The sequence below is a fragment of the Blennius ocellaris genome, assembly GCF_963422515.1.
Source record: "Blennius ocellaris genome assembly, contig: SUPER_24_unloc_1, whole genome shotgun sequence".
Classification (NCBI taxonomy): Eukaryota; Metazoa; Chordata; class Actinopteri; order Blenniiformes; family Blenniidae; genus Blennius; species Blennius ocellaris.
The window spans coordinates 693,283-703,337 of record NW_027662310.1 but is presented as its reverse complement, the minus strand read 5'-3'; the positions used below and the strand labels follow the sequence as shown (position 1 = coordinate 703,337).

At 48.2% G+C, this 10,055-nt stretch overlaps 1 protein-coding gene across 1 annotated transcript in view; it reads left to right on the top strand.

Moving 5' to 3' along the window:
- Window positions 1–10,055, top strand: part of LOC308147873 (glutamate receptor ionotropic, kainate 5-like) — a gene marked incomplete at both ends in the record, with an annotated part of 63,173 nt that overhangs the window by 16,862 nt on the left and 36,256 nt on the right. Inside the window, 4 exon segments of the mRNA XM_080521248.1 lie at window positions 2,489–2,641; window positions 4,425–4,529; window positions 4,595–4,702; window positions 4,778–4,981. Coding sequence (XP_080377374.1) covers window positions 2,489–2,641; window positions 4,425–4,529; window positions 4,595–4,702; window positions 4,778–4,981 — 570 coding nt within the window.

Sequence of the window (10,055 nt, the reverse complement as noted above, 5' to 3'; positions counted from 1 at the left end):
ATCCTATATACCCAACCTTTACTATTAATACATCCTATGTACCCAACGGTGACTATTAATACATCCTATATACCCAACGGTGACTATTAATACATCCTCTATACCCAACGGTGACTATTAATACATCCTATATACCCAACCTTTACTATTAATACATCCTATGTACCCAACGGTGACTATTAATACATCCTATATACCCAACGGTGACTATTAATACATCCTATATACCCAACGGTGACTATTAATACATCCTATATACCCAACCTTTACTATTAATACATCCTATGTACCCAACGGTGACTATTAATACATCCTATATACCCAACGGTGACTATTAATACATCCTATATACCCAACAGTGACTATTAATACATCCTATGTACCCAACAGTGACAATTAATACATCCTATATACCCAACGGTGACTATTAATACATCCTCTATACCCAACAGTGACTATTAATACATCCTATATACCCAATGGTGACTATTAATACATCCTATATACCCAACGGTGACTATTAATACATCCTATATACCCAACGGTGACTATTAATACATCCTATATACCCAACGGTGACTATTAATACATCCTATATACCCAACGGTGACTATTAATACATCCTCTGGCAAAAATGATGGACTCACCAGTCTTGGAGGTTTTTCATTCAGTTGTTTGATTTTGTAGAAAAAAAGCAGATCACAGACATAAAAGCCACAAAACTAAAGTCATTTAAAATGGAAACTTCCTGGCTTTAAGAAACACTAAAAGAAATCAAGGAAAAACTGTGGTCGTCAATAACAATTACCTTTTTAGATCAAGCAGAGGGGAAAAGACTGAATGGAGATGGAATCACTCAATTCCGAGGAATAAATGACGGAATCAGCCAGATTCAAGCTGCTCATTATTCTGCTCTTAAAAAGAAGAGCTCACACCTTAGAGAATTGTTGCATCGAGTGAGTGGGTTGACATGAATCATCAGAGATGTCAGTTGAAACAAAGGAGGATTATCAAACTTCTTAAGGAAGGGAAATCATCAGGCAATGTTGCAAAAGATGCTGGTTGTTCACAGTCAGTGTCTAAAAGCTGGACCAAATACAAGACAGAAAACTAAAAGCAAAATGTCTTGAAAACAGAAAATGCACAGCAAAACAAATGAGGAGCAAATAGGTGGAAACTGGAGTCGACGTCTGTGACTGAACTGTAAGGAACCGTCTAAAAGAAAAGAGATTTAAATCCAGAAAAGCTCAACAAGTCATCATTAACACCGAAACAGAAAAAAACCAGGTTCAAATGGGCTGAGGAACAGCACTGATGGACTGTGGATGACTGGATGAAAGTCATGTTCAATGATGAATGGCCAGTCTGCACAGCCATTGATGACATGAGGCTGCATGTCAGGTAGAGGCACTGGGGAGATGGCGGTCATTACATCTTTAATACATGCACACGTTTATGGTGACATTTTGGGCAGGTTTCTTATTCCATCAATGGAAAGGATGTGTGGGGATGATGACATCATTTTCAAGATAATACATCTTGCCATCCAGCAAAAACTGTGAAAACTTTCCTTGAAGAAAGACACATAAAGTCAATGTCATGGCCTGCAAATAGTCTGGAACTCAATCCAACTGAAAATCTGTGGTGAAAATTGTAGAAAATGGTCCTTGACAAGGCTCCAACCTGCAAATCTGATCTGGCAACAGCAACCAGAGAAGGTTGGAGGCAGATTGATGAAGAGAACTGTTTGTCACTTGTTAAGCCCTTTTAGTGTGTGTTAATGGTGTTAGAGTCTGTTTGTTTTACCATGATTCCATCATTTTTTCCTCAATATTGAGTGATTCTATCAATATTCCCCTCTGTTTGGTCTAAAAAGGTAATTGTTATTGACGACCACAGTTTTTCCTTGATTTCTTTTAGTGTTTCTTAAAACCAGGAAGTTTCCATTTTAAATGACTTTAGTTTTGTGGCTTTTATGTCTGTGATCTGCTTTTATTCTGCAAAATCAAACAACTGAATGAAAAACCTCCCAGACTGGTGAGTCCATCATTTTTACCAGAGGTTGTAGTAACCCCTCCGTTGAGGTAGCGAGCATATTGGTACGCTTCCATACGGAGGAGCAGCCGTCTGCTGATTGGTCAGTGACGATTGTCATTCTGGACAGGCAGCAACATTTAAATATCTCATCAGTTGTTAAAAACCCTCCTTTGTTCACAAACACCACTTTGTGCTCACTGGTCATTTAGTTAAGTGGGTTTATTGGAATGTGGATGCTCCACTGCCCCCTGGTGGTCTGATGAGGTAACAGGGAGCAGTGGATGCTCCACTGCTCCCTGTTACGCTCCTCGTTTACTGTCACTTGATGACATCACATACCTGCATCACTGCACGGCGTTCACAACCCGCCTACATTTGAACCATTGTGTGTGTGTGTGTGTGTGTGTGTGTGCGTGTGTGTGTGCGTGTGTGTGTGTGTGCGCGCGTGCAGCTGTCGTCAGCGCTGATGTTCGACGCCGTCCACGTGGTGGTGAGCGCCGTGCGGGAGTTGAACCGTAGCCAGGAGATCGGCGTGAAGCCGCTGAGCTGCTCGTCTCCACTCATCTGGCAGCATGGCACCAGTCTGATGAACTACCTGCGCATGGTAAACACGGAACACAATCTAGAACGTTCCCATGTGTGATGTCCAATACACATTGGACATCACTGGGAATCTGTCTTCTGCTGGAGTCATTCCTCAGAGACAGGGCTGGGCCTTGTCTTGGCCCCTGGGGTGGAGGGTAGGGGTGGAGGGTGGGGGTGGAGGGTGGGGGTGGGAGGTTGTCAGGGTTTTCCCAGCGGGCGTTTGGTGGATGAGCTAGTTGACTTGAACAGGTTGAGCTGCTTCATATTGTCACATGAAATCCAAAGAGACACACTATCCACTGTTCTCTCTCTCCCTCTTGGATGTCCTTCCTCTTCCACTGTTCTCTCTCTCCCTCTTGGATGTCCTTCCTCTTCCACTGTTCTCTCTCTCCCTCTTGGATGTCCTTCCTCTTCCACTGTTCTCTCTCTCCCTCTTGGATGTCCTTCCTCTTCAGTCATGCAGACATTCATTCATATCGTACACACACTCCACTACACAGACACTCAGAAGCAAGGTGCATGGCTACACACATGCTTGGCTACACACACACACACACACACACACACACACACACAGACAGAGTCTCTATCACTGATCTAATGAGCTGTCAAATCTTTTTCTCGCATATTTTTCTCACATCGTGTTCCCTGTTAGCTCCCCACTAGGTCCCTGTTGGCTCCCCACTAGGTCCCTGTTGGCTCCCCACTAGGTCCCTGTTGGCTCCCCACTAGGTCCCTGTTAGCTCCCCACTAGGTCCCTGTTGGCTCCCCACTAGGTCCCTGTTGGCTCCCCACTAGGTCCCTGTTGGCTCCCCACTAGGTCCCTGTTGGCTCCCCACTAGGTCCCTGTTAGCTCCCCACTAGGTCCCTGTTGGCTCCCCACTAGGTCCCTGTTAGCTCCCCACTAGGTCCCTGTTAGCTCCCCACTAGGTCCCTGTTAGCTCCCCACTAGGTCCCTGTTGGCTCCCCACTAGGTCCCTGTTGGCTCCCCACTAGGTCCCTGTTGGCTCCCCACTAGGTCCCTGTTAGCTCCCCACTAGGTCCCTGTTAGCTCCCCACTAGGTCCCTGTTAGCTCCCCACTAGGTCCCTGTTGGCTCCCCACTAGGTCCCTGTTGGCTCCCCACTAGGTCCCTGTTAGCTCCCCACTAGGTCCCTGTTGGCTCCCCACTAGGTCCCTGTTAGCTCCCCACTAGGTCCCTGTTGACTCCCCACTAGGTCCCTGTTAGCTCCCCACTAGGTCCCTGTTGGCTCCCCACTAGGTCCCTGTTAGCTCCCCACTAGGTCCCTGTTAGCTCCCCACTAGGTCCCTGTTGGCTCCCCACTAGGTCCCTGTTGGCTCCCCACTAGGTCCCTGTTGGCTCCCCACTAGGTCCCTGTTGGCTCCCCACTAGGTCCCTGTTGGCTCCCCACTAGGTCCCTGTTGGCTCCCCACTAGGTCCCTGTTGGCTCCCCACTAGGTCCCTGTTGGCTCCCCACTAGGTCCCTGTTAGCTCCCCACTAGGTCCCTGTTGGCTCCCCACTAGGTCCCTGTTAGCTCCCCACTAGGTCCCTGTTGGCTCCCCACTAGGTCCCTGTTGGCTCCCCACTAGGTCCCTGTTGGCTCCCCACTAGGTCCCTGTTAGCTCCCCACTAGGTCCCTGTTGGCTCCCCACTAGGTCCCTGTTAGCTCCCCACTAGGTCCCTGTTAGCTCCCCACTAGGTCCCTGTTGGCTCTCCACTAGGTCCCTGTTAGCTCCCCACTAGGTCCCTGTTAGCTCCCTGCTAGCTCTTAGCCTATAGCTAACATGTCTCCTGGTCCCAGGTGGAGTACGACGGTCTGACCGGTCACATTGAGTTCAACAGCAAAGGTCAAAGGACAAACTACACCCTGAAGATCTTGGAGAAACACCCCAATGGACACAAGGAGGTCAGGACACACACACGCACACCCACACACACAGTGATGTCACTGACTCTGCCCCTCCCCCTCAGATTGGCGTGTGGTTCTCCAACAACACGTTGGCGATGAACTCGACGTCTCTGGACCTGAACGCCTCGGAGACACTGATCAACAAGTCGCTGGTGGTCACCACCATCCTGGTATGTGAGCCTGTCTGCTGATGGAGGTCTGCTGCTCTGCTCCTGCTCCTCCTCACCTCCCCTCTCCTCCCAAAGGAAAACCCCTACATGATGAGGAGGTCCAACCACCAGGAGCTCCAGGGCAACGAGCAGTACGAAGGATTCTGTGTGGACCTGCTGCGAGAACTGGCTGACATCCTCAAGTTCTCCTTCAAGATCAAGCTGGTGGACGACGGGCTGTACGGAGCTCCAGAACCCAACGGCAGCTGGACCGGCATGGTGGGGGAGCTCATCCACCGGGTGAGTCCGGGGCACCACTCACTGTTTCAATCTTCACTTTTAAACATTGGCAGTTTCTCTCAGATGAAGAATGAAGGTCGTAGATGAAGGTCACTGCAGTTTCTCTGAGACATGTTCAGTCTGAATGTTTCCCTGTGAAATATGATCATGCAGAGAAAATGTCTGACAAACGTGAGGGCAATTGTAAAAGTGGAGACATGGCGTCGTCCAGGACATTTCTCCCTCTCTGTGAAAACTCGTCATGTTGCTTGTTACATGACAGGAAGATTCCGTCTCTGCTTTCTCCTGTCTCTCCTCTATTTCTGCCTCTGGCCCCGTCCACACCAGCCCAAATGATCTTTTCTTTCCCCGGAGTTCTCAAAACAAAATCCCATCCACACATCACTGTGAACACAATGCCTCAGGGCATGTAGTACATGTGCTAGGCCTTTAGGGGCGCTGTGACTCACCAAAAACACAGAGGAAGATATAGAGAACATGGAAATATTGATCTTATTCTGCTCCGCCTACTTTAATTTCTCAGTTTTTCCGGTTACTGACAAATGACATGATGGTGGACGGCAGCCCAGTGTTTTTATCTGGTCAGTGAAACTACTATAAAACATGACAAACAACACTGCTCCCAGGATATTAAAGTGGAACATGAAAACTGAGCTGGGATGATCAGACGGCATCATGTTGCCTCCTCCTTCCTTCACGTTGACCCAAGAGGACGACATGAGGACTGTGGTAACAGCCAATGAAATCTTCATCCTGTCATTAGCAGCAGACAGAGCAGCTCAGATAAACTAAAGCCCCGGTTCCACCGCACACAAGCGCCGGGACGGAGCGGAGCGGTACGGAATAGAGACCCCGACCGAAATATTGGGTGGCGTCCCCACTGCAGAGAGGAGTGTGAAAAGTGGGCGGGGCTTATGAGCTCCGCAGAAATGTGACATTATAACAGAAAATAACGTCGTCAGATGTAGATCTTATGAATCCTCTGTTGTTGTTTAAATTCTCCACTTTGCACTGTTATTTTTTGCAGCGGAAAAAAAAAAAAAGTTACTTTTTGCAGCAGTCATTTGCAGCGCAACTTCCGTGTTTGTGTGAGAGAGCGAGTCGCTCGGCCACTTGCTGGCGACTTGGGGCCACTTGCCCCGCACTCGAGCGCTGGGGGGCGGGGCAAGTGGCCGGAGCGTTCCCCCCGGTTGTCTGAGGCACAGACACGGGAGTCTGAGCTTTCTGCTCAAACGCAGGAGGTTCTCCACTCCGGCGCTGATCGTGGTCCGGCAGCTCAGCGCCGGATCACGGAGGCGCCGAGCTCCGAGCTCCTTTTCAACGCTGCCGCGGTCCGTCCCCGCGATAAAGCGCCACTGACCGCGATAAAGAGCCACTGACCGCGGCTGAACAGAACGCTGACCGCCTCTGGGAAGCGGAGCTGCCGGAGCGCGGTCAGCGCCGGAGACGAGAGCTCCAGACTCCAGTGTCCCGGACGCGCATCCACGGCATGGCGAGCGCTATGCTAACAGGAAGCTCCAACGTGATACAAAGTCCCTCCCCCCGGTCTCCCCCTGCCTCAAGTCGCTGTTTCACCACAAACACTGAAGTTGAGCAGCAAAGAAAAGAAAATGAAAATAAAAACAACCAGAGCACAGCTGACCACACTGACAGCAGAGGATTCAGCCGGCACATTAACATATTGAGGGCGTGTCGTAAATCACTGACCAATCAGCAGACAGACACATTAACATATTGAGGGCGTATAGTAAATCACTGACCAATCAGCAGACAGCAGCTCAACCTCAGACCCGTTCCGTGGTCCTGGTACCCCAACGGAAGGGGAGCAGAAAAGCGGTCGCCTTTGGAGCGGTCTGGAGCGGTTTAGACCACATTCCTGTGGTGACACACGAACCAGAGCAGTTTAGACCGGTGTAGGCTGGTACTTTTTGTGTGGTGGAGACAGGGCTTATGAGTACTGAGGGGTTCCAGTATCTACACCAGGGGTGTCAAACTCAGATCCTCAAGGGCCGAAGCTCTGCACGTTTTCCACGTCTCCCTCCCCTGAATGTCCTGATGGTTCATCACCACATTCAGCACAAAGCCAGATAACGAGCTGCTCATTGCAATCAGCTGTGTGGAAGCAGAGAGGCATGTAAAACGTGCAGGGCTGCGGCCCTCGAGGACCGGAGTTCGAGACGTGATCTACACAGTGGAAAGGTGGGCTGTGTGTTGTCATCTAGAGATGGAAAATTCACCTTTAAAGGACAGCAGCTCTGAAAGACCGACAGCGATAGAGACATTGACAGATGAAGGTGGGTCTTGCCAGATGGCATTTTGACACATATACATGTTGGTGAGTACCAGCGGGTATCCCACAACGCCCGGCCAAAGACTGTAACGTCATCGTGAACACAGTCAATTAGTGGTGGGAAGATATTTTCCAAATATCGATGCCCACGTTGGTATCGAGATCGAACGATACCAGTGGAATGAGATCGATACTAATGAGATTGATACTTAGTGACAGGTTCTCTATGCATGCATGCTGCATGCATGCATGCAAGTGCAAGTGCAGTTCTGAGCGTAGCGGCACATATCACTTGGCTACTCCTCCTCTCTCCTGTTTTCATTTTACACCTTCAAGTGAGTCAGACACCAGCAGCAGTAGCAGCAGCAGCAGCAGCAGCAGCAGCAGCAGTAGCAGCAGCGGTAGCAGTAGCAGCAGCAGCAGCAGCAGCAGTAGCAGCAGCAGTAGCAGTAGCAGCAGCAGCAGCAGCAGCAGCAGCAGCAGTAGCAACAGCAGCAGTAGCAGTAGCAGCAGCAGCAGTAGCAGCAGCAGTAGCAGTAGCAGCAGCAGCAGCAGCAGCAGCAGCAGTAGCAGCAGCAGCATTTTGAATTTTGTACATATTAATACTACTATAACAACCCCCCCATATTTCTGAGTATATATACATATGTTGGGATTCATGGTTGGCAATTAGCATTAAAAATGACTAAGTAATAGATTACTGAAAGTAACAAATTACTGAAAGTAATTTAGGAAAAATTGGAATTGCTAATGGAAGTCAACGGTCATTTAATTTAGTAATTACTCAAAAGTAAATAAATTATCAAAAATAATTTATTAATAAAAAATATGAATTTGAATAAATTGATTATTTATCAAATAATAATTGAATCGGGGCACCACCAGCTAAGTTGGAAATAGCTAATACCAAATATCAGTCTCGTTTGTCAAAAGGTTATTTAAGTTAGTTAATATTTCTGTGTAAATATAACAATATTAAATAACAAGGAAGGTGTGAGATTCGAGCTCAGACTGTTACAAACCAGTGAATTGTCAACAATAAATACACAATGATTACCAGGAATCGAACAATTCAGCTAACAGGTGTTTATTAACAAAAATGTATTAATTCAGAAATAATTCAGAAATTATTTATTAAAACAACACAATCAAGTAACAAACGTCATCCAACATGGTGATCTAATCTACTAAACAGCAAACACTATGTACAAAGAAAGAGGGTGGGTGTGTGTGTGTGTGTGTGTGTGTGTGTGTATTTTTGGTGGTTTTGTGCTAGGTTGGGTCTAGTCTATAACATGCTAAAAGTTGGACAAAATCGGAGTATGGGAAAGTGTCAAATTTCGAATGTAATGACCATGAATGTCCGACAGGTGGCGGCGGACCTTGGAGGGTCAGTGTGTGTGGGTGTAATGACCTCGAACGGACACCAGAGGGAGGCAGGCGTCTGGTTCGAGGCAGTGCCCGTAACGACCACTAGGGGCGCGGCGGTGCACGGAGGGAAAATGCAATGACTCGACGTGTCCACCAGCTGGGACCTCTCAAGAGACTGCAGTCCCCCACGCGGCCACCAGAGGCGCTCGGCGCACTCTTTCTGGACTGTGTGACGTCACTGTGCTCGTGCACGGCTCGTGAGCCTGCTTGGAGCACCTGGGGGCTCGTGGCCGAGAAATCCCAGGGACAGTGAACTACACAGGGTGGAGGAGCTGGAACAGCTGTTGCTGAGTTGATCAAGGAGAGGAGTATGGGGTTATATTTGTGCCAAAATTCTGAGCGAGGGATGGGAAAATTTGAGCGCAAAAAAATGTATTGTGCAGCACACTAATAGCATTTTGAGGAAATATTTAAATTGCGCAAAGACAAACTTGAGATTGCGCTCAAAAATCATTTCTGCGCTCAGATTCTTCCTCTGCGGCTCAACCTCTCTCTCTCGCTCGCTCAACCTCTCTCTCTCTCTCGCGCTCAACCTCTCTCTCTCGCTCGCTCAAATCTCTCCACCTCCGCTCAAGTTCTGCTGTGCGCTCGCTCAAAATGTGCAAAGCCCAAATGTGACAGACACAGTTGTCCACCAATCACAGAACTTTGGGGTGGGCGTTGAATTCTGATTGGTTGCTTCGGTTTCTGGAAGTGCCTCATAACCAACGAAGAAGAAAAAGAAGAAGAGGGAAAAACAAACTGTGAGGGAAAACATGTTGTAATCCAGGGTCATTATCTTTAGTTTTCCTTATTTCTGTTTTCCCTCGCAGTTTGTTTTTCCCTCTTCTTCTTCGTTGGTTATGAGGCACTTCCAGAAACCCAAGCAACCAATCAGAATTCAACGCCCGCCCCAAATTTCTGTGATTGGTGGACAACCGTGTCTGTCACATTTGGGCTTTGCACATTTTGAGCGAGCGCACAGCAGGACTTGAGCGGAGGTGGAGAGATTTGAGCGAGCGAGAGAGAGAGGTTGAGCACGAGAGAGAGAGAGGTTGAGCGCGAGAGAGAGAGAGAGAGGTCGAGCACGCAGAGGAAGAATCTGAGCGCAGAAATGATTTTTGAGCGCAATCTCAAGTTTGTCTTTGCGCAATTTAAATATTTCCTCAAAATGTTATTAGTGTGCTGCACAATAAAAAATTTTGCGCTCAAATTTTCCCATCGCTCGCTCAGAATTTTGGCACAAATATAACCCCATAGAGGAGAGGAGAGAAGAGGAGAGAGGAGAAGAGAGGACAGAGAAGAGAGGAGAAGAGAGGAGAGAGGAGAAGAGAGAAGAGAGGAGAGGAGGAGAGAGGACAGAGGAGAAGAGAG